Below are 25,558 nucleotides of genomic sequence, written 5' to 3' on the forward strand. Positions count from 1 at the left end.
TGTGTACGTCCGCCATGAAATCAAGGTCGCATCGCCAATTTCTGATTAAGTCCGTGCCCCTGAGCATTCTCGCGCAATGATTTCTTTATTCGAGACCAATGTGTGCCAGGAACAAGTCAACGCGGGACTCCGGACGCTCTGCCCAGTTAACAGACCCGGCAGACTACCCAGTGTATCCAATATATCCTGCGGCCCGTAGAACTGTCCACGCTACAGAAACTTGGCTGAATGGCAAACCTTCGATGACAGGCCGATCTGCTTCTGCTGTGGGCGAGTCGGCCATATTTCACGTCATTGCCGCAGTTCCTGAAATTGGCAGCCATGGCGGCCCTGTGCCAATATCCAGCACCTCCATTCAAATGTTAGGGGAGAAAGGTGTCTGAGAATATATTCACAACACACTTACAGGCAGGAGTACAAGATTGAGCCCAGTCTGCACGGGTTATCAAACATCGTCTTCTTCCTTATTGTGTTCATCTGCGGCAACCTGTAGTAGTATGTACTAAATAGCATTAACAAAGTATTCAGGAATTGTTTAGCATTTTAAGAAATTTAGCAGTTTATGTCAAATAGGAACTGGCATTGATTATGAGACACATCTTAACTGCACTTGCCTAATATGCAGCTATTCGAAAGAAGACAAAAAAACTGTTTCTTTCAAACTATTTTAATGCTCTTTTAAAAATGACACATTACTGTGCTCGTCTTCATCATACGTGTCGTCAGGCTCCACCAATGGTTCTGGCGTAGCAGATGACAAATGCTCTTCGCATGGACTCAGTTGCACACTTTGTAAGTTCCTCTGGGCCTCTCTCTCAGCCTTAGTCTGCAAGTTGCTTTTTCGCTTCCTCTGTCGCACATATTCTGCAAGGTTCATCATTCTGGCCTGTGCCTCCTCCGAGTTATGGGTACCAGGCCTCAGTGGCACCAGTTCTTCTAAAGGAGCTTTACTCTGCCCTTTGCTTTTGAGCAGGACCTGCCTCATGAGGGCTGCACGGTCCAATCCATAAATATTCATCTTCATTTCAGGAGGAACAAAGGGCCCAGTTTGCGAGCCATCTACAGTGCTTGTTTCTTCCTACACGAGAAAGAAGAAGTATGTTACTTGTAATTAGTAGCAGACATTAAGAGCTGAAAGCAGTAATAAAGAAACAAACTGAAAATTCATTGTAACACAACTGATAGTAAATGTCGCTCTGCAAATCTTCTAGTAACATACAGAAGTCTTAGATTTGAATGTTAAATCCTTATGTGTGTGGTCCATCTGTTCCAACTGTCAAGATACCACAGGATGCATGAGCATCACTAACTTTATGTTTGTGATACGTATTCATGAATCGCTGCATTTGTACACTCACCTGAAGAACTGTGACCCTCTGTGTATACTCTTGGATTATTTTCAGTACTTGGACTCATTTAATAAACTTTATTGCCTCACTGCATTACCTTACCATAATTTCCTTCTTTTGTTGCACAGTATGCAGCCTACAACAGGAATTTCAGTTTATTCCAATTTTCATACCATACCTCATACAGTTTCCTCTCTCCCCCTCGAGATGGCCACTGGAGTAGGAGCTCCAATTAGCATCAGTTTGAAGCATATAACAAATAATATTTGTGAGCAGATGCATTGCTTAATATTTTAGAGGCAGTGCAAACAAAACTATTTCTACAATGTTACAATAAAACATCTTCGTAAAATGTGTTACTTTTAATGCCACATGGACAAATAATATTCACTAAAAGGAGTAAGCCCCCATATTTCTTTCAGTAAGCAAACATTTACACATTGCACAAACAGAATTTTCACCTAAAAAATTTTAGCTTAGCAGGTTAGCAAAATCTAAACCTCTTGTGCTTACGATAACAAGATTTGTACTGTACCTGGACAAGCAAAATAGTAAAAACAAGTTATGGCCAATTAGAAAGAATACACTCATTTTCCACTTTCACCAACCTCTATTGTACTATCAGCACAATTTCAGCTAGTATGCTCTACGTGGGAGCCTACACCATCATTTGTGATCAGGTAAGTAGTGACAGGTGATAATGCTCTCAATTTAACACCTGAAAATAGCATAGTACTCTTGCTGACATTTCATTTGTACAAAACTGTATGAATTTGCAAATCATATCAAAACTTTGAGAAGTCCGGATCAAATCAGACACTGCAAGACACCAAAAGTTCACACAAAGTAGCACAATCATGTGGTAGTCTTTTTAAGACGGTTACTCACATCAATGGACGCTTGCTCGTCTGAAAGAGTAAGGGTGTCCAAATCAAGTGGCATGTCGGAACAAACTTTGTCAATAAGGGCTTCCACCTCGGAAGCTCTTCCATATGTAACATCTTTCACAAAAGTAATTTTTGGTGCCTTGCCAATAAAGCCATTCTTGATCAATTCCGACCTGAAAATTACACCACATGATTAGCAAGGCACAGCACTCACTCAAAAAAAATTATAAATGGGTTGTGTGACAACGTAACATTGACATTCGAATTACATATACTATGCTCTACCAACTAAGCTAAAACAAAAGGCGGTTCCCTATCCGCTTTGCTCAGTATTTCTGTACATGCAACTCCTGAGAGTGTTAACCCGCGCCATTCATAGCCAAGTCATCTAGTGTGAAACACTTTTTGTGCCAGAGGGTGCCACGCCACACGTGATCTCAACCGACAATCTTCAAAAGCTGTGGGCTCAGGTCCCACTGACAGAAAAGGGTGCTTTTTCGTCCACTTTAATTTGTTTTTTGTCTACTTCAGTTTCATTTTATTTCATAATTATTACACTAAATTTAAGAACAAATAATGTTCTCATTGAATTTTTTGGGTTAATTGTTGGGTGGATTTGAGTCTGACAAAGAAACAAGCCCCTAGAAACTATTCCACTTCTTTCGTTTCCCGTGTGGTTCTTAACTTCTCAAGTTTCTTTTTTTCTGTTCAAGTCTCTGCCCCAGACATTAGTACTGACTATCTGCCAATTTAATGAACTCTAAATTTGAGAGATTTGTAATGTAGGTTGGGGGGGAGACACGACAGAAGAAGGCTTATGTATGTATTAATTTACTGTTTCTCAGGGTTGCAGCAAAGTGATGTGTATATGAATGAGTGCCATTAAAGTTTACAGATGTCGGCATTTACTTTGGTAATCCAAATTACACGGTGTATGTACACACATGTAATTAAGAAGCAAATATACTATGTCCCATAAAAACTACTGGCCCCTTGCCACTCTTAATGTGCCTTTTCAAAGGACACTAATGTACTACAGTGGAAGTTTTCAGGAGATAGTATGTGGCTGTGCCCATACAATCAAGAGGACTGCTGAAAATTATGGAGTCTCCTCGGAAGACTGGGAGAGTTGGCAGGCATAGTATGTACTACTAAAATGCAATCGTTGCACACTTTCTACTTTACGAACAGTGGTAAATTGCTGGTCATGATTTTCATACATTTGCTGTATGCACTACAGCCCATTCTTATTCTTTATTGTATTTTCTTTGCACAAGAAGGTTACCCTGTTAGTAACTAACCTTGACATACACACTCTTCTACTAATACTAGGGTCTAGTTGCCAGTAGTGAACTTTTGTTCTCTCTCTACCATACCAAACATTATTCTTTCTATCTGCCCCCATATTCATCTTCAGCCCCACTTTAAGACTTTCTCAGTTTAGATTTTCTACCATATTGTGCAGTTCATAACCATTCGTGCTGAAGAGCACCATGTCACCAGCACAATAAGAGTTGCCAAGATATTCATAAATAGTCCCTATTCCAAATTGTCCTCACTACAGTCTTTTAGCTGTTACTTCTAAGCATGCAGTGGACAGCATTGGAGAGATTTTTACCTTCTTGCCTGACCCTTTTCTTGAGTGCAATATCTTTTGGTTTTCTTGTTAGAGATCAGGGTAGTCTGTGGAATCTTTGTAGATGTTGGCTAAGGTACATTTATTGTTTTGTCCTACAAACCAATATGTACACACCAACCCGTTTCTTCAGCTTATACTTAACTTCCCTAGGTAATTTCGAGCTTTGGCAAATGGCACATGATTTCATTAGTTGAAACAAACTATCTACTTACTTAAGGTAGCCAGCATTTGAATGGAGAATTTCAGCAATCTTTTCATCCACACCAGGCTCCTTAAGTGCAGTTACCCAATACACATTCAAGTGGGTACAGTCAAAAGATACACGAACCTGGAAATTTATGAATACACAAAATGCTAGCATGACAGACAAGGCTCCAGAATGCTTGTTATGTACAACACTTAATTCACAAAGTGCACAATCAAAACAAAGTGGGTGATGGTGGGTCAATACATTTATAAATAACACAGTCTCACAGCCTACTAAAAGGGGAGACCTATTACACTCCGATTACAGCCTTGGTTGGCTCAATGGCTAACGTTTTTGTTGCTGTCAGGCTCATAGCAGATGACAAATATATAGCCGGTAAAGAGAAACTAAAAGCAGACATTGTGCCTTATACAGCCAAAATAAACACCCTAGAACTTAGTGCCTTTTTTGACAGAAAGAGCAATTTAAAAAATTTTTTTTTTCTGACTTGAAACCACTCAATGGAATCATTCACAATGGGCGGTTGATGTTGCCAATGGTGTTCTGAACAATGTCCATTGTATACGAGCACAGCCTTCACAATGCAACGAAAAGGAATAGCCAAGGTATGAGAACAAATGACATCACTTCTGCAACAAATATGGTCAACCCATGAGGAAGGGACTAACTAAATGGGTCCCTAATTGTTGGGTCCATTTCAGAAACTGAGGCTAGAGCCATTTCAGCATAGGTAATTCTTTCACACAGCCAGATTTCAGTGAAAATGTTTACATTTAAACCATGTCAAATAATTTTGCAACAACAACAATGTAGCCACTCGGGCACCTTGGTGGGTACCTCAGTGGATACCTGAATTTTCTGAACTGCTGCTTGGAAATGTGCTCAAGTAAGTCTTGCGAAAATCGCTGGAATGCTCTATTTTATGGGTTACATGACTAGCAGTGCAGCCAATGCTTTGAAATAGCTGGTGCTTTGTTCAATGGTACCAAAAATTTTATGGTAGTAGAAGGAATGCACAAACTGCTCATTGTGGCTGCTACACTGCAATAGAACCGCATCTCTAATAAGTGCATGTTAATTAAAACAGGGGCATTTGTTTTACACTACCAACAATTTACCCTCAGCTTGGCAGAACAGATGGCTCTTGGGTTCATGATTAATGTACTCATGCTTTGTTGTTTCATAATACAATAAAGACCACTAACATTGAATTTTGAAAACAGAATGTTATTACTGCAACATGAAATACTAAAACTAAAAAGTCAAAATCGTTGCAGGCTGACAATTTATGCTGCTCTCTTTGCACTGGCCAGGTGTGAATAGTAGTATGCTTAAAACTGGTAAGGCTCAAGGGATGCTTCTCTTTTCTTATCTGAAGCTCTTATATGAAAATAAAGAAAAAAAAATGGTGGAAACTTGACCTTACTAGTTCGTGATCTTTGGCTTGTAATGTGTGCGGGGAGGGAGAGGAAAGAACCACAAAAAGAAGGGCGAGACAGCAAATTTTATGTCGCAAGTGACACATGCTTTGTTGCTTTGCCTTATTCTTTGTGCCACTGCTCATTGATTGATTTGTGGGATTTAATGCCCCAAAACCACCATATGATTATGAGAGACGCCATAGTGGAGGGCTCCAGAAATTTCGACCACCTGGGGTTCTTTAACGTGCACCCAAATCTGAGCACACGGGCCTACAACATTTCCGCCTCCATCGAAAATGCAGCCGCCGCAGCAGGGATGTGTCACTGCTCACACAGTCCTTTAAGGCCAGAGGGAAAAATAAGTTGCCTCAGAATATAAAATGTCCAATAGCAACAGCATCGACCCGAGAATTTTTGCCTAAACTCAAAAGGAAAATTTATCTTTAGACCATTTTGTAACCGAAAAGTGATTTATCTGTATAAGTTCAAAATCAGGAGCAAATAACACTTGAAAACAGCCAAGGAGAGTAACAATGGACGCTTTCCTGTATTTTCATAGTTCCTTTCAGCACTGTGAAGGCTACAAAGCTTCTTAGTTAATAGAAAGGGTGATTAGCCCCTCCACATCTATTCACCCACGTCCAACATCTGCTCGGCGTCTCCCTAGCATCTGCTCGCACGAGTTGGGTAAGTAAAGCAAAAATATGGCATCAGCAAAAAAAAGGGGGCTGCAACCATCGCAGTTCATGCCCTCCGCTTCAAAATTATCAAGTCGTCATGCACTGCGTGAACCGTAAGTTGCAAGTTGATACTTTTATTCGCTTTAGATTATGGTTATGATGCTTTGACAAAAATGTATTTGTGAATTATTGTGCGACATCGAAGAATGGTTGCCGTTGTACGAACGTACAAGTAAGAATTACCGCTGGGATGAAACTCTTATGTTAGCCAATATCCTGTTCTACTTGAAAGGAACCGCAAAAGTGTGGTTCGAGAACCACGAAGATGAAATAGGAAGCTGGGGTGCGTGCAAAAAAAAGGTGCGCGCCCTTTTCGGCAAGTCTGTGGGTAGAAAGGCAGCGGCCAAGAAGGAGTTGGCATCTCGTGCGCAAACGTCATCAGAGTCCTACGTGACTTACATACAGGACATGCTTGCCCTTTCCCAAAAAGCAGACAACGGTATGAAAGAAACCGAAAAAGTAGCTCACATATTGAAAGGCATTGCAGATGATGCATTCAACCTTCTCATATGCAAGGACTGCAACACGGTCGATGCCATCATCAGGGAGTGCCAGCGTTTTGAGGCCGCAAAAAGTCGACATATCGCCCATAATTTCACTCGACTACCAAACACAGCAGCAACCTGGTTGCGAGAAGACAGGCCTACACTACAGACGCCGTTAACTACAGAGCACGTGACTAAGATCAACAGACGTGAACTTGAAGCTCTGTCTCCTGCGTCCACGTACTCCCATGCCTGTGACTCTAGCCCTCAGATGGTGCCACTGTGTTACAAGCTGCCACTCTAGCGTCGCCAGCGCGAAGTCGGCGATGGGAATGACAGCAAGTCGGTTCGTTCCGTACGCAAGCAGAGACAGTGAAGAGATCAGAGACGTGAGAAAACAAAACAACTTTACTCTAGTGATATTGCAGCACACGGGATCTAATACAACACTTCAATACAATTAACAAAACACATCGACACTTGATACAACTAAAGAAATATATAACAGAAACAATAAATCAGCTTACGAGAGAGAACTATTACAAACTACACAAACTAACAAGAATAGAACGATGGAGGAGAAAGTTCGAAGATATAAACAGGTGAAGGCATACGTGTGATGACCGGCAGCGTTGTGTCCCCGACGATCGGATGCGAGAAGTCGAAGAGAGTTCTGGCACGACTGCGATGTCGGCGGTGTTGCAACGCTGGTGGCTCCGGGAGGCTAGTGCTTGCAGGTGACTTCGAGCAGGTTGAGCTAACTCGAAGCGAAGTCCCGATGTCTACGTTGCAGACGTTAATATCGCGTCACAACTAGACGAACGGCTAAGTTTAGGTGGCCAGCCGATACAGAGCCACACTAAAAACTTCTAGAAGAGATGCTTGTTGATCTGTTTCTACACCATGTTGGCCAGCGACTAGTCTGCCTAGCAGGGCAAATACCTGCGCTTAAATCCCCCTCGTGTCTCCTCGCTCTCTTCCTTGAGGACAAGAGACCTCTACATGGGTCCAATCATGCGCGTTCAATTGATGGAAACTCCGCCCCAAAAAATATTTTGACCCCACCCCTTTTTAATTGGGAGAGGGCCCGCAACTAGCGAGAGTGACAACCTGTCGCGTTGTTGTCATACGGCTTGGCCACCAAAGCGTTTCCCACGCTTTTCCCCGTGGGAACGGTCAACCACTTAGCTCTCAGTCGGTGCGTCTTGTAGTCTAATCCTTGTTCGGGGTATACCGCGGCCTTCTACGACCTTGAAGACGTCGCCACAGTTACAAAAGGATTAACTGTCGGCGGCGACGTTTCAAGAAGAGCACCCCATTTTGCACTTCTCGGATCCCTTTCATGCGCCGCCGTTTCTCACGGTCAGTCGGGGAGTACGGCACCCGTTAATTGCCGTGACGCGGTGTCGCCAAAAATAGCCGTCCGTGACACACTGGTACATGCCATTGTGCGACAAAAGCTTTCCAATGCTGGACTGGCCTCCGAGTGCACTACAGCTCCCTCTCAGCCGATCAACCGTCGTCGACCCCCTGTTTCGTATGCCCAAAGCCAAAACCTTCTGGCACGCCCTCGCAATCCAGCCGAGTGGAGGACTGCTGACGATCGCCCGATTTGTTTCGACTGCCACCGTATCAGACACGTGGCCCGCCATTGTAACACTCGGTGGTATTGGCATCAGGCATCCTATGGGTACCCCTATCGGCCAGAGAGGGATCATGGACGCTTTCAAACTTACCGGGAGTCACCTCAGGCCACCAGTGAAGACGCTTCTTCTATGCTGCCATATCGTCGTCGCTCTCCATCTCCGCATGCTCACCAGTCCCGTTCACCGCTCTCCCGTCGCCCATCGTCTCGCTCGCCCCAATTTCGCCGACCAACGTCGCCGACTGACCACCTGCCGCGGGAAAACTAGATGATGCAGCTCCCGGAGGTGATGCTGCATCGACCACTTGCCCGCCAAATCCTCTGACCGTGCTGCCGACTCGACGCAACCTTATTGACGTTGAAGTAGATGACACACCCGTTGTTGCACTTGTGGACACAGGGGCTCACATATCAGTGATGAATTCGGAACTTCGTTGCCGCCTTAGGAAAGCTTTTAACGGCACCCACAGTGCCACTCATCCAGGTCGCCGACGGTGGCACGTTGCCCGTGCTTGGAATGTGCTCCGCGCATGTAAGTGTGGCTGATCGCTCCACGACAGTGCTATTTGCTGTGCTCGAGAAATGTTCCCATGAACTTATTCTCGGCATAGACTTTTTATCCGCCCACTCTGCCCTTATTGATTGTGAAACCGGCATGCTTCAACTTGATTTACCGTGTTACCATGACGACCCAACACCAGCTCAACCCCGTCTGTGTTCTGCAGATCACGTTCGCCTAGCACCTTAAGCAGTTACTTATGTGAACATGAGATCTTTCCCTCCTCTTCCCGATGGTGACTACATGTTGACACCTATTACTGACGTTTTGCTGGCCAAAAATGTTGCCGTGCCTCACACACTTTTGACAGTCACGGGAAATACAGTATCTCTTCCGATCCTAAACTTCAGCTGCTGCGCTCAAGTTATTCCAGATGGTATGACTTTGGAAAAAGTTTTTTCTATAGATGCTGCCATTTCGGCGTTCGTTGCCGAATCTTCTTCGTCCTCTGCTCCGTTTTCATCCTCGAAGAGCGCAGCGGATGCCACCATCGACAAGATGATCGCTCCGGACCTTCTTCCAGCACAGACAGCTGACATCCGGCACCTGCTGAAATCCTACCGCGACATCTGATTTTGATGACCGCCCTTTGGGTCAGACATCCTTTGTAACTCATAGGATTAACACTGGAGACGCCAGCCCCATCCGACGACATCCTTATCGCGTGCCTAATGCTGAGTGACAAGTTATCCAGCACGAAGTTGAAGAAATGCTCACAAAAGACGTCATCGAACCTTCCTGCAGTCCATGGGCATCGCCGGTCATGCTAGTCAAGAAGAAGGATGGCAGGTGGTGCTTCTGGGTAGACTACCGTCACTTAAACAAAGTAACACGTAAGGACGTGTACCCACTGCCGCGGATTGATGATGCTCTCGACTGCCTACATGGGTCTGCCTACTTTTCATCTATCGACTTGCGATCAGGATACTGGCAGATTTCTGTTGATCATCGAGACTGTGAGAAAACCGCATTCATCACACTGGATGGACTTTTCCAGTTCAAGGTTGTGCCATTCGGATTGTGTAATGCGCCAGCTACATTTGAAAGGATGATGGCCTCTCCTGCGTGGATACAAATGGACCACGTGCCTGTGCTATCTCGATGACGTCATCGTATTTTCACCTACATTCGAAAGCCACCTTACTGCCTAACGACTGTTCTTGAGGTTTTCCGGAAAGCAAGACTTCAGCTCAACTCTTCCAATTATCGCTTCGGCCGTCGGGAAATCACTGTGCTGGGCCACCTTGTCAGTGCTCGAGGTGTGCAACCTGATCCTGACAAAATTCGAGTTGTCAAAGATTTTCCCATACCACATTCCGCAAAAGATGTACGGAGTTTTATCGGCCTTTGTTCTTACTTTCGACGTTTCGTGAAGAATTTTGCTGACATTGCCCGACCACTTACGGAGCTACTGAAGAAGGACGTGCCTTTTTATTGGGGTACTGATCAAGCAACTGCCTTCAGCACCCTTACAACATTACTTACTTCCCCACCCATCTTGGCCCATTTCGACACGTCAGCCCATACTGAAGTTCGTACCGATGCCAGCGGACATGGAATTGGTGCTGTTCTCGCCCAGCGGCAACGAGGACAGGATCGCGTCATTGCTTATGCCAGTCGCCTCCTTTCTCCTTCGGAAAGCAAGTTTTCTATTACAAAGCGTGAGTGCCTCGCACTAGTCTGGGCAGTCAGAAAATTTCGACCATACTTGTTTGGCCGCACCTTTTCGGTGATTACAGATCACCATACCTTGTGCTGGCTGTCGTCCCTTAAAGATCCCACACGACGACTTGGCCGTTGGGCCTTGAAGCTACAAGAATACAGCTTCGACGTAGCATACAAATCTGCCCTAATGCACCAGGATGCCGACTGTCTATCCCGTCACCCCATGTACCCACCTGACCTTTCAGCACATGATTCTGACCCTTGTGTCTTCCCCATGTCGGCTTTCACCGACATACGCAAGGAACAGCTCAGCGATGTCCATTTGCGGTCTATCATGCAGAGTCTAGGCTTGTCCCACGCAGACCCGTCGCTACACTTGTTCGTTCTACACGATGGCATCCTTTACCGACGCAACACCAGCGCCGAAGGACCAGAGCTACTACTCGTAGTTCCTGCGACACTCCGTTCCGCTGTACTTGAACAGCTTCATGACGCTCCAACCGCGGGACATCTCGGGGTCACGCGCACGTACGATCGCATGCGGCATAGATTCTTCTGGCCAGGCCTTTACCGTTCTGTGTGCCGATACGTTGCTGCATGTGAGTCCTGCCAGCGCTCCAAACATTTCACCTTGCCACCAGCTGGTCCGCTCCAACCAATAGACATACCCACCGTTCCCTTCTACCGCGTCGGTCTTGATCTCGTTGGACCATTTCCTACTTCTCTCACTGGAAACAAGTGGATAGCCGTAGCCACTGATTACGCCACAAGATACGCTATCACACGAGCGCTACCGACAAGCTGTGCCACTGACGTCGTGGACTTCTTGCTTCATGACGTAATTCTTCACCATGGCGCTCCTCAACAGCTGCTGACTGATTGTGGTCGCTCATTTCTTTCAAAAGTAGTAAGTGACATCCTTCGCTCGTGTTCGACGCGTCACAAGCTCACTACGGCCTATTACCCACAAACGAATGGTCTTAACGAGCGCCTAAATCGAACATTGACAACAATGCTTTCCATGTACGTTTCCAAAGATCACCTTGATTGGGATAGTACTTTGCCTTATGCGACATTCGCGTACAATTCGTCACGCCACGACACCGCTGGCTTCTCCCCCTTCTATTTATTGTTCGGCCGCCATCCAGCGTTACCCTTCGAGACTCTTCTCCCATCAACTACGCAAACGGTTACAGAGTACGCCCGGGATGCCACTGCTCGGGCTCAAGTGGCCCGCCAAATCGCACGGGAACGTCTTCTTGGCTCGCAGCTCTCTCAGAAGGCCCGCTACGATAGCCATCACAGAGTAGTTTCCTACTTTCCAGGTTCATTGGTCCTCCTCTGGACACTATGCCGCCACGTTGGCCTCTCTTCGAAGCTCCTGTCTCGCTACTCGGGGCCTTACAAGGTTTTACGCTGGCTTACCGATGTCACATACGAGATTTCTCCGTTGGACAGTCAGTCATCGTCGTCCGCACCCGCTACTGACGTCATCCACGTAACCCGCCTCAAACCGTACATATCCGCATATGATCTTACTCTCCTTTAGGCGCCGAGACGGCGCTGCCAGCAGCGGGGGGTTATATGTTACACGACATCGGCAACGAAAGAGCATCATAGATGGCGAAGACGACGAAAGCGACTGTGCTCGTGTTGTTGTTGCTGCTGTTCTTCCATCTTGGCTGCAGCTGCCTCTGACTCTCCCTGTATATTTTGTAAATATATTTATTTCATTCAGTCTCTCACCCCCGTGACAATATATTTGAAACTATGCTTTGTTGTGCAAGCGTGCAGCTTGCTCACAACTGGTAGCCTTGGTAGTGCGGAGATGGAGTACATGGAATTATAGAATAAGCAGTACTACTCTTTTATATCCCTTTCTGAGGTACACTTTTAATTTCTAATCATTCCAGCCATAATGAACTATATAATTTATACAGATCACATCAAACAACAAACTTCTTTCCAATTACATGCACAAACTTGCAGAAAAGTGGCAGTTACACGAGTGACAATGACAAAAACTTCAGCTCTACACAGCATGCAATTCGCTAGCTGGTATCCGTCATGGTATCACATTGGCCATTTTTAACATGTACCGTTTCCGAGTGTCCTTTATTCAAATGCCATTTTAAAATGGTGTGCAAGAAACCAATAAGCTTTCTTGATAAATTCACTTCAACTTCAATTAATTTTTATATCACAACAAAAAGCCTTTTGAGACATAGTGTGCAATGCCATAGCAATGTTGTAATGAAGCATACGTACTAACGCGTATGCGCCTTCCAAAGAGAACAAAAAACCCCGTGCTCTGATTGCGCAAGAACCTGTGCCGCCTTTGCCAGACTTGCTGTATGCCCATTTTCCGTCGCGGCCTCGTTGCGACTCCTCTTTCGAATAAACATTATCGCATTTGGTGGAGGCTGCTGAGATCCCTACGCAGACCTGGAGCTCCGCTCTCGCAAGTGGGCCGAAAGACCACTGTACAACATGACTGACGCAGTCGCCAACCAGCCCATCCCAGCACAGCCAGCGATATCGGCTGCCCCGTTGAACTGCCCCGGCGCTACCAGTCAGCGGGACCCACCAATCTTCAGCTGCAGTAGTGAGCAAGACGTCGCAGACTGGCTCTCCTTGTACGAACACGCAAGTGCCAGCAACAAGTCGGACAACGACTCTAAGCTTGCCTATGTTATCTTTTACTTGGCTGACGTCGCTAAGCTATGATTTACCAACCGCGAAACCGCCATCGCCAACTGGTCCACCTTTAAGACTCTCGTGACCGAAGCGTTCGGCCGACCAGCGGTCCGCAAGCTCCACACTGACCAGCGTCTGCGCCACCGAACCCAGCAGCCTGGCGAGATGTTTACTAGTTATATTGAGGATTTGCTCGACCTCTGCAGGCGTGTTAACTCATTCATGCCTGAAGAAGAGAAAATTCGACAGATTCTCAAGGGCACCAAGGATGGCGCATTCCAGATGTTGCTGGCGAAAAGCCCGACCATAGTGGCAGTCCTTGTAAGCCTGTGCCAAAGCTTCGATGAATTGCGTCGCCAGCGTTCCATCACCCGACAGAGTGTCCCATCACCAGATTCGATCTTGGCCGTCGCACTCGCAAATGGCAACGTTGCCCAAGGAACTCTGTCGAACCAGATTAAAGACTTCAGCAGGGAAGAAGTCGCCCGACAGCTCTCCCTGCTGCCGCATAGCAACGCGCCCACCACAAGCCTCCCTTCGGCACTGCAGCAGGCCATATGCACTGAAATTTGCGATGCCCTCCCTACAGTTCCGGCCCCTTACCCATGCATCTTGGTGCAATCTGATCTCTCAACTGCCGGCTACGCACCAACTGTACCGCCTTCACGTCTCAGCTACGCAGCTGTGGTCGTGCGGCCCCCACCGCATCCAGTCGCCTTATCGGCTCCACCTCCTCCGGCCTCGCCTCCAGTTTATAGGTCCCCACCTCGCTTTTTCCGTCCATCTAGTGAGTGGCGCACCCGAGTCACTCATCCTATCTCCTTCGCGTGTGGCATCGCTGACCATATTGCACGCTTCTGCCGCCACCGTCCCACACCTGCGCACGCATACTTCGGAACTCCTACCTACACACCGCAGCAGACCACCACGTCTGCATATGAAGAGGCACTCCGACTCGGATCGCCGCCCATCGACTGCTCGTTTCCTATCACCTCGTTGCCGATCGCCATCGCCTATGCGTCGTCGACCACCTCCTAAGGAGGGAAACTAATCGGTGCAGTTACGGAGGCAAGAACTGCAACTTGTGCGCAATTCTCAAGGCCTCCATTTTCGCTGCAAAATGTTGTTGATGACGATGTTGAGGGAGTCGCCACATTAGCGATAATTGATACCGGGGCCGCCGTTTCTGTGATGAACGCAAAATTTTGTAGGAAACTGAAGAAAGTGACCACATCTCTCTGTGGCATGGTGCTGTCCATAGCTAGCACGCAACGCATTCATCCCTCGGCTGTGTGTACGGCGCGCGTCGTCATCCAAGACGTTTTGTACGTCGTACAGTTTTTTGTTCTACTATCTTGCTCTCATGACCTTATCCTGGGTTGGAATTTCTTATCACATCATGAAGCTATCACAGATTGTTCCCGTGCCGAAGTGTCCCTTGTGCCAACATGTGAATTTCCACCACCCGACCGCTCTCCTCTGCTCTGCAAACTCATCGCTGACGACGACATCACCTGGCCTCCGGAAGCTTCGGTCCCTATTAGCCTTTCATGTGTGGCGCAACCTGATGGCACGGTGGTGTTAATGCCATCTCCGTTTTTTGCTGAACGCAAGGGCATCGTTCTGCCATTCTTACAATTGCGTCTGGTTTAACCGTAATGCTGGTTACCAACTACTGCAACTACCCCATTGGCTTACTTCGTGGTGAAAAGTTAGGATATGTGTAACCTGTCGACCATATCGATAATATTATTCTTCCCGACAAAACACCATGTCACATTGCCGCAATCACTCATGCGTCTGAGGCATCAAGTTCGTCAGTCTTCGACAATGCTAATGCGCAGACCTTCCCCTCTCGCATTACCGCCAACTTGTTTCTCTCCTTAACAAGTTTCGTTCTTTCAACTTCTAAGAACCTGCTTTGGGCCGCACCACGACTATCACTCATACTATTGACACCGGCTCACATTCGCCTCTGCGACAGCGTCCTTACCACGTTTTCGCCGAAGAGCGCCACGTCATTACGGAGCAAGTATATGACATGCTTAAACGTGGAGTCATACAGCCTTCTCAAAGCGCTTGGTCATCTCCTGTGGTTCTGGTAAAGAAAAAAGATGGCACCGTACAATTTTGAGTGGACTATCGCCGCTTAAACAAAATTACGAAGAAAGATGTGTACCCGCTACAACGAATAGACGATGCTCTTGACTGTTTACAAGGCGCCAAGTACTTTACATCCTTGGATCTGCGTTCTGGGTATTGGCAGGTGCCAATGGCTGAATGTGATCGCCCTAAAACAGCCTTTGTAACGCCGAATAGCCTATATGAGTTCAAAGTCATGCCATTTGGGCTCTGCAATGTGCTTGCCACATTTGAGTGCATGATCGATACCAGCTTGCGTGCTCACAAGTGGAAAACTTGCTTGTGTTACCTGGACGACATCGTAGTCTTTTCATCTGATTTCCTGACACATCTTGTTCGCCTCCATGAGATTCTGATGTGTCTAACTTCTGCAGGCCTACAACTTAACTCCAAGAAGTGCCACTTCGCAGCACGAAAACTAACCATCTTGGGACATGTCATCACAAGAGACGGTGTTCTTCCGGATCCCGATAAGCTTCGAGCTGTCGCTGACTTCCCGTTGCCCACATCACTGAAAGCCCTAAGAAGTTTCGTCGGTCTCTGCTCCTACTTTCGTCACTTCGTGCGCAACTTCGCGTCCACCATCGCACCCCTCACGAGTCTGCTTTCCAACAGCAAAGGTATATCTAATTCACACCGATGCAAGTGGCATCGGTCTTGGTGCAGTTTTAGCACAACGGAAAGGCACCCAAGCCGAATACGTAGTCGCCTATGCAAGTTGCGCTCTCAAGAAGGCTGAATTGAATTACTCCGAGACAGAAAAGGAGTGTTTGGCCATAATCTGGGCATTGACGAAGTTTTGCCCGTACCTTTACGGCCGTCCTTTCGACGTGGTCCCAGACCACCACGCTCTATGTTGGCTGTCCACCTTGTAAGACCCGTCCACATACCTGGGGCGTTGGGCACTTCGATTGCAAGAATACGACATCCGTGTCGTATATCGTTCCAGTCGCGAGCATGCGAATGCCGATGCACTTTCGCGATCGACATTAACACCAGATGTGGCTTCTCTGTCACCCCTTTTTGCCACCTTGTCACCAATCGACACCACTGACATGCTTTCGGAGCAGCGTAAAGACCCATACCTTGCATTGTTACTCGACTACATTACCGATCCGTCTGCTGCCCTTCCACGAGAGCGCTACGCCGTCAAGCAGCCCACTTTTCCGTGCGAGACAACATTCTGTACCGCCGCAACTACATGCCTGGTGGTCAGAAGTGGCTCCTTGCTGTCCCAACTCATATGCGCTCTGACATCTGCATGAATTTCCATGCAGATCCCCAAAGTGCTCACGCAGGTGTCCTGAAAACCTATGAAAGGCTGCGCCAACGATATTACTAGCGAGGAATGTATCGCTTTGTGCAGAAATACGTTCAGTCTTGCACCACTTGCCAACAGAACAAGACACCGGGGCACCTTACTGGCATGTTACAGCTGCTCCCATGCCTGGATCGCCCATTCGACCGCGTGGGTATCGACCTCTATGGCCCCCTCCCATATAGTCCCTCTGGAAACCGGTGGATTATTGTCGGCGTCGATCATCTGACACGCTACGCTAAGACTGCAGCTCTACCGGCAGCGACCGCCCACGAAGTTGCACTCTTCATTCTGCGCAGCTTCATTCTCCGCCATGGGGCTCCACGGGAATTACTCAGTGATAGGGGTCGAGTGTTCCTGTCGGAGGTCATACAAGCTATTCTCGCTCAATGCAACATCATCCACCGGAAATCTACCGCATACCATCCACAGACGAATGGTCTCACTGAACGGTTCAACCGCACACTTAGCGACATGCTGAGGATGTACACCTCCTCCAACCACACTAAGTGGGACGCTGCATTACCTTTTGTTACCTTCGCTTAAAACACTGCGACGCAAGCGACTACCAGTTTTTCCCCGTTCTTTCTGTTGTACGGCCGCGAACCATCTCACCCACTCGACACTATACTCCCGTACCGACCTGATGCATCGGAGTGCTCCCGCTTTCGGAAGTCGCCAGATACGCAGAAGACTGCGGTCAGTTGGCTCGGTTTATGACAAGTGAGGCTCAAGGTCTACAAAAGACCCAAAATGACGACGTTCATCACATAGCGCCTACGTTTTGAACTGGCTCTCTTGTGTGGCTTTGGGAAAGCCACATGTTCCTGGCCTTTCTTCTAAGCTTCTGGCCCGGTACCATGGTCCATACTGTGTCATTGACGCAACCACGCCGGTGAATTACATCATCGAGTCCCTAACGCAATTGCCAGATTTGTGCCGTCGAGGACGTGAGACCGTACACGTCGACCGTCTCAAGCCCTACTACGACCCTCTCATTGTGCCTACTCCCTGAGTGGCCACGATGGCTACTCTTCACCCCGGGGGCTATTGTAGTGGAGCATACGCACTAACGCGTATGCTCCTTCCAAAGAGAACGAAACCCCCCATGCTCTAATTGTGCAAGAACCTGTGCCTCCTTTGCCAGACTTGCCGTACGCCCATTTTCCGTCGCGACCGCGTTGCGACTCCTCTGTTCGAATAAACATCGCAAGAGTAACAAAAAGAAACAATAATGAAGAATAAGACCAACAACCAGCAACATTAGATCGGTCATCAGACAGATACTACAACGCTAGGTAAGAAAACATTCATCATCATCAGCCTGACTCCGTCCACTGCAGAACAAAGGCCTCTCCCATAATCCGCCAGTCAACACGGTCCTGTGCTTGCTGCTGCCACTTTATACCCGCTAACTTCCTAATCTCATCTGCCCAAACAACTTTCTGTCTCCCCCTAACCCGCTTGCCTTCTCTGAGAATCCAATCAGTTATCCTTAATGACCAACGGTTATCCTGCCTACGTGCTACATGCCCGGCCCATTTCCACTTCTTGATTTCAACTATGACATCCTTAACCCCGTTTGTTCCCTGATCCACTCTGCTCTTTTCTTGTCTTTTAAGGTTACACCTATCCTTTTTCTTTTCATCACTCGCTGCGTCGTCCTCAGAAAATGTTAGCTAAAGGTAAAGTGGAAATTCACTTCAGATAAAGCAGTACATGATCACATATGACTGTGGTCGACATACTGAAGTATTCTCGGCTCTGCAGTGAAGTCCACACAAAAACAAGGCTAGTAGACATGTGTAAATATTCAAACAAGTATTACAGTATTCAAATTCGCTTCGATTTGAAGTTTTTTTTTTTTAAATTTCAAAGTATTCGAAAAGAACAGATGGGTGTATATAAATCTGCATATAACCTCCTATAAAAGTGGTTGGTTTCAGTGCAGCTGAGGGGTGACAGACTTTGAATACAGCTACCCACGGAAGGCCGCACTGTTGCGAAACGCCAGTTTAATGTTAGATGAACAAATTAGCCTTGCATCAATTCATTTTTTTTTTAAGTTTAAAGGCTTGTTATACTGGCTTATCTGCACTTAGTATCGTAAATTTTAAAATGACATAATTTTTACGGGTTATTATTTTCATTCTATCAAAATTCAAAATCTGCTACTTTTTAAAGTTGCTTCCACTTCGTTTGGGCCAAGAATTAAATATGCATATGCCTTGTTTCAATAAAAAACATGACAAATATGTTCATTTTTCTTTATTTTAAGTATACTGTACTCGATGTAAATTTGCCAAATCCCCATTTACTTCAAATTCGCTTCAAACATAAAATTTACTATTTACACAAGCCTAAAGCCTGAAACATAAGCGTTTTTGCCAGTGTTTTCCGAGTGCCACTTCCCTCGGCATCATCACGTCAATGCTGCCAGAGAGGGTGGCAAACCATGCGAGGAGCACCAAGGCCAGGGTAGGGTGGCTAGAATGGGGAGGTGTGAAAAGCGAGCCGTGTTGCCCTTGCCGAGCGGCGCTGTGGTGCGCGAGAGCTATGCTAGGTCGTGATTTAGCGCAGCAATCGGAGGTGCTGCTGCTAGCGTGGCTACTAGCGCGGCCGAGACGGCTGCAGGTGCAGTGTATGCCGGGGGAGGCTGCTGGTCACTCGCGGCAAGTGCTTCTCAGCATTGTTTGTGTTTCACGTGGTGCGACGACTTTGTTGTGTTTGCCCTTAAAAGACTAAAGGGCTGCTACAAAGAAGAAAAAAACCCTGTGGGCTTGTTTTTTTTTTGCCTGGGTGCAACACGGAATACAGATCGTGCGCTGAAAAATTTTTCCTTTTTTTGTGCGCTCTGGCATGCAAAGACAGGTTAGCAAAAGGAGAGCGCACCATCGCAAGGGCGGACAAAGCACTCCAGAAAAATACCGCCATCAGCGGAAAACATTTCGATGCATGGTAAATGTTTTGAATTAATTTATGGCCAGAAAAGACTTGTGTGCATGTGTGGAAGGCATCGGCAAGTGAAGATATTGAACACTTTGAGCCGCTCTTAACACTTCGGCCATTGCTCTTCGATAAATACATTTATTTAGCTGAAACTTATGTCTCGTCACTTGGTTTTTAGATTAAGCGTGCGAGAATTCGTGCATACTGTGGAAGGACAGGAAGAATGCAGCGTGGCGAAACAAGTTTAAGAGATGATGCTGCACCCACCTTATTCCCAAGTCTGCCCAAATATATATCGAAGAGTTCGCCTAAAGAACGAAAAAGATGAAATGCTGCTTCATCGGACCACGTACCAGCAAAGAAGTGACCCGATAACCCTAGCACGTTGGAGGATTGCCCAAATGATTTGACGAGCTGCCAAGGCAGGCGACTAGAGATTGGATTCTAAGGGGACTTCTGTATCCGTCATAGTCTCTCTAAAACCTGGTAGAGACTATGGAAACGAAGTTGACACATGTGTTTAGCACAGTGCGCCTGCATTCGAATTTAGTAGCCAGTCTTCTACGATCGCTAAGCAGTTTCCAGAAATTGGCTGCGTTGAACACTGCAAATAGTTGAACAAAGCAGTGGTCAGATGATCTTGCGTGACGACAGTTCTTTTTTTAAGGGCCTGAACCAATCAAAAAGCGAGAAAAAAGTCAAGCGATTGAAGCCTGGTGTGACGTAAGAAAAATTTCCGTTAGTGACTTACTGTAATAAATTTTGTTGCAGCCATAAAATTAAGTGTTGTCTCAGTTTCTACACAAGTTTAAGAATACTGCCTCAAGTGTAATACAAGTTCAGAATTGAGAAAATAGCAATGCGCATCTGCACTCGGTAAGTCGCACTGTCGAGGCAGATTTAGCAGCAAACGTCACAATCTATCGCGGGTTAGCACAAGGTAATGTTGGCAAACTAACGTCATCAAAGATACCCCGCTCCACTTGAGCAAGCTTTTTTTTTTTATTCCCTTAAGACGTAGTTAAATGTTATATAAAATAAAACCCTTTTGGTTTCACCAAGCATATAAAGAGTGGTGCTGTCAGAATGACACTCCGTCGAAAACTTCGCTCTAACGAAATGTTCGTTGAGCAAAAGATGCGTGTATTCTTATTAGGTGAAATTGCTGTTTGATATTTACTTTGACAAAACTCTTGTACTGGCAAAAACCTCTAAACGACCATCGCCGGTTCACTGAAACGGAGAAAGCTGGCAGCGCCTCCGACTACAGCGCCATCGCTGCAAGCTCGCGAGTGGGAGCAACTTTGGAGCGGCTGGTTTTCACACCTCCCAATTCTAGACACCCTAGCCAGGGTCAGCTCAGCGTCGCACAGTGTGTCGAAGAGAATGAACCCACAACCTCACAAAGCAGTGTGCAGTGCCCATCAATACAGCAACAACAAATAATCCTGAAAATCTGTTTCATGTCTTATTTGCAGTTCTGAAGTGAGAAAAACAAATCACAGTACCGAGAAGATTTTGGTTTTGTTATAGCACCAGCTGTTGAGAATAAGAACCAAAAACTTGATATAAACGGCCCCTGAGCATGGAGGTGGTTGTGCATCTTTGAGGCCACCTATTCAGCCAATACACTCAGGCCTGCTAACCCTACCGATGAATTTGAGTATGGCACCTGAAAACTGTTTGAAGAAATCCCAACCGCTTCCTGCCGAAGCTTTTGAGGAACAAGCTAAGTCAAATATAAGCACATGTTGAAACTTTTCGGGTCACACTGAGCAAGGCGACGACTTAATAGATCCAAGGCGGGCGGCAGCCATTTTGGCAGCAGCAACCCTGCTGTTATGTGGCAGAAGTCGCTGGCAGCCGTGCGCTGATTGGTTCTTCATCCATCGACTCTCTTTCATCATCGGCGCCGATGCATCAGATATCTAAATCCTCCAGACGTGGCCGTTTCAGCCACCATCACCGGCAGTGTCGGTGCCAAGTGAAGCCGGGAAAATGCCAGAAAAAGGCTCCATTTGTTTCAGGCTTAAAGGCTAGTATACTGTAGTAACTCCTTTGACTTGACATTGCCACAGTAACATTGTACTTTTCTTACCATAAACCATCCATTACCAGTCAATCCTAGCAATAATGTTTGCAATGTACCACTAGGCCCACAGATGCAATGTTAATTGCAAAAAAAATCCCATTAGGATCACTACATTATTTTATCTCATATTTAAGTTATAGATATATTTGAATTTACTTCAATAAAAGAATACCAACCACAGTTGCATAGTGGTTATGGTGCTCGAATACTGGCATGAAGGTCACAGTATCGAATCCCGGCACCTCATTATGATGGAAGCGGAATGCCGGGAAACTGCATACTTCGATTCAGGCACATGTTAATGAACACCAGATGGTCAAAATTACTGGAGCCCTCCTCTAAGATATCCCTCGTAGTTATATCATGGTTATGAGATGCAAAACCCAAACAATTATAATTATTCAATAAAAAAGCAATAATAAAAATATTAAGAGTGTGCACAGATGAGAATTTTCGACAAAAACTTTATATTTAATTAAAATAATAAATTGATTTGCAATGAAATGTATGCAAAGCAAAAGCAATATTTTAGAGTGATTTCATTTTTTAACCACACTAGGCAAGTGAGAGTAGAACTACAATAATAGTTATTATATTGCTTAGTGATCTAGGGGCTGCACAGAGGAATTTCACAAAAGCAGAACAAAGGTGCTGTTCACCTGTGTAAGTTCAACGGCGAAACCTTTCAGTTCGTCACTTATGGTCCCTGTAACCATAATATTTGACAGACTTTCCATGAACACAGTGTTCAGCACTCGCTGCCTCCTCGTGTGCTCCTGCACCTTTTTGGGTGTTGATGGTACAGCCGAGTTGGGCAGCTACAAGAAAACAAACATGATGTATCAATGACTACTGCACACCATCAATACTGCAAAGTTGATTTATTCAATGCAGCTAAAGATGCAAAAGCTGTATATGGACAAGACAGCTCTGGAATAAGTTTTTATTACTTATACCTATCCAGTGTTGAGACCCAGCTGCTGAAGACTTGACTACTCAGTGGTTGTGTTGCTATTGTCTAAAAGCCTGGGTGCAGCTTCCTTTGTACCATTATATGTGTCACGCTGCCTATACTTTGCTCAACTGACCACTAAAAAAAACTACCTTCAACGATTACAACAGTGACTATTGCAAAATGTGAGTTCAGTTGTATGCATTTTCGTCTAGTGTATATTGAGAGACATACATGTACAGTCATGAGCAAAAGTTAAGAGACCATGGCACCCAAAAAAAATAATTTCTTTTACATCTACAGAGCACAGGACTGATTTAATATATAGTTTTGGTGAAACACGTGCACTAATGCTCCACTAATTATTTAAATGAAAATACTAAGCCTGCCAAAAAAAAAATGCATAGTTTGCACTGGAAACCCAATGCTAAAGAGCCAGAAGAGCTCATGGGTAGTTTCACGTAACTAGAGGTGTCAAGCCTGAAGAATATGTAAGGCTGGGTGGCTTTTTTTCTCTTCAGTTGTCTCCCTTTCTCACTTTTTTCTCTATTTTTCTATTTCTTTCTCTTCCTTTCATTTTTCTTTTTCTTTATTTGTTTCCCTTTATTCTTGCTTGCTTCCACTTTGTTTACAATTTTTTTCTCTATTTCTTTCTTTGATTTTCTTGCTTTCTGTATTTCTATCTCACTATTTCTCTTTTTTTTTTTCATTCTTTATATGCTATGCTTTATTCTCTCCACTACTCCTTACCTTCCTCCTCACTCACACTTCCCTTTCGAACCTCTTCTATACGATTCTATAGAAGACTTTTCGCAGCCGCATTGCCATGTTTGATCACGTGACTGTAACTGGCTTTCCCCCAGCCAGAAAAGCAAGGAAAGTGGGCTTGGCCAGAGGAGTCGCTAAAGCACTAAAAATGCCCGGCCGTTCAGAGCAGGCCATGGGCCCAGTGTTGTTCCCATTTCATTTTCCCTTCTCATGATTCTCTAAGTAGTTTACCTACTCTTCCTTTGTATTTTTCTTGTATTTATACATTTGTTTTTAAGTTCTTTTTTTTAATTTGGTGGCAAAAGTTCCAGAGTAACCTCAGCAAACAAAGAAGAGTGTCACAGCTCTAGATATGCGAGCCAGATCTCCCACTTGATCAATTGCTTTGTTTGTTTTTTTTCTGCTGTTCATCTTTTGTGCATGTTCTGGTGGCAAAGGTATCAGAGTAATCCGGACAGTTTCGGCCAAAAAAAAAGGAGCATTGTGTGGCCCCAGACGTGTGCATTCGGTGAACTTTTAGTATGCTCATTCTCTCAGCTACGGCGGTGGACAATATTCAACCCAGATCAGGTGTCTAACATCTGTGCTCTAAAAACAGCTACTTAAATGTTGGTGAGCTAGAGCTTTAGAATAGTGGGAAACATTATAAGAAAGGGAAACCTGTGTATTGTAATATTAATAGCAAGACAGAAGGCCAAACATACCACATATATATACTGCTGGGGGTGTCGTTTCCTGAAAAGCAGAATACAGAAGTTTGTAAGCAATGTTTCACTGCAAGTCTCTTTGCTGAGCTGAAAATTTCGTCGAGCAAGATGCCCAATCATTTGAAGATTTCGTTTTCTTCTGCCATAGACGTATTTGCAAAATAAAGCCCTCAAGCATATTAACGTCAGTCCCACTGCAAGCCACAATTTGGAACAGGAACATCAGCTCATGCCCTAAAGAATAGTGGTTTGTGCATGCAGACATTACTGCTAGGGCAATACCACTTTGTAACATTTTGTAACTGAAACACTAGCTCGCACCCTAGAGAATAGTGGTTTGTGCATGCAGACAATACTGCTAGGGCAATACCGGCTAGTAATATTTTGGAACAGAAACACTAGCTCGTACCCTGGAGAATAGTGGTTTGTGCATGCAGACACTACTACTAGGGCGATACCGGCTAGCATATTTCAAGCCAGGTGGGGAAGCATTCGAATCTCCCCTTCCGAAATGTTTATGTATGGTGCACGAATACGTAGTACATCTTAAATCCTTGTAGATGGATTCAAGGGCGTCGCCAGGATAGTGCAATAGAGGCACTTGCACCACCTCAAGACCAACCTGCACTTACTCCACACTAACTACAACAACATTCCGCCCCCCCCCCCCCCCCCGCCCACATGTAACACGGCTTCGCAACCCACTCCCCATATAAAGTATAGCCGCCGCCCATGGAAGGATTTAAAAACATCTTCCTTGTAGAAAGCCATCCTTGTAGAAGAAAGACATGTCTCATTCTTCTACAAAAATGGAGCAATCTTGTCACGCTTACTATGCCATCCCTACCTGCAGCTTGTTAAACACCTTTTTTGTTGTCGCGGTTATTATACACAATTTTTTCTCTCGTTGAAGAATGAATGAAAGTACAATTCAACGCAGCAGCACTCGACCGGCACGGCGCAAGCGAGAATAAGTGACACACTCACTTTGATTTGTCGAGAAGTTTGTGCAAAAATACACCAGGCTTTGCTTTCTCATGACCACAGAGAGAAAAATGTCTTCGCAGAAAGAGATAGCTAGACTGTGTTTCCGCAAATTGTCGTAAACAACAATAAATATCACCCATGGCTAGTACACACCACGGAGGCATTGTAGCACACACTAGTACTGGAAGGTGTTCTGTAGTACAACGGTACAACCACAGAACACCTGTACAACGCACACAAGTTGCAGTTCTAGTTCTTGTTTTAGCGAAGAAAGAAAGTTTACGCCTGAGGTCGCTACTGTTAAGTTCAAATCATAAAAACAATATGATGCAAGTTAAAATAAAATAT

The 25,558-nt window shown here is 45.6% G+C and overlaps 1 protein-coding gene across 1 annotated transcript; it reads right to left on the reverse strand.

The window, feature by feature from the left end:
- Positions 1-651: 651 nt before the first annotated feature.
- LOC119177069 (putative ribosome-binding factor A, mitochondrial) lies at positions 652-25,467 on the reverse strand. The gene is made up of 6 exons (XM_037428443.2): positions 25,211-25,467; positions 24,221-24,251; positions 22,456-22,614; positions 4,088-4,203; positions 2,238-2,409; positions 652-1,078 (listed from the first exon to the last, which is right to left on the reverse strand). Exons 1-6 carry the CDS (start codon positions 25,372-25,374, stop codon positions 668-670), a joined length of 1,053 nt encoding a protein of 350 aa, XP_037284340.2. The 5' UTR covers positions 25,375-25,467; the 3' UTR covers positions 652-667.
- Between the last annotated feature and the right edge of the window lie 91 nt (positions 25,468-25,558).

Source organism: Rhipicephalus microplus, chromosome X, assembly GCF_043290135.1.
Source record: "Rhipicephalus microplus isolate Deutch F79 chromosome X, USDA_Rmic, whole genome shotgun sequence".
NCBI classification, from domain to species: Eukaryota; Metazoa; Arthropoda; class Arachnida; order Ixodida; family Ixodidae; genus Rhipicephalus; species Rhipicephalus microplus.

Bases quoted from the DNA above. Each gene is read 5' to 3' on its own strand.
- LOC119177069 (XM_037428443.2), bottom strand. From the start codon at position 25,374: ATGCCTCCGTGGTGTGTACTAGCCATGGGTGATATTTATTGTTGTTTA. The intron at 22,615-24,220 runs GTATGTTTGGCC...GTTTTCTTGTAG, and splicing joins CCCAGCAGTATATATATGTG to CTGCCCAACTCGGCTGTACC. The intron at 4,204-22,455 runs GTGAACAGCACC...ATAAATTTCCAG, and splicing joins TCGCCGTTGAACTTACACAG to GTTCGTGTATCTTTTGACTG.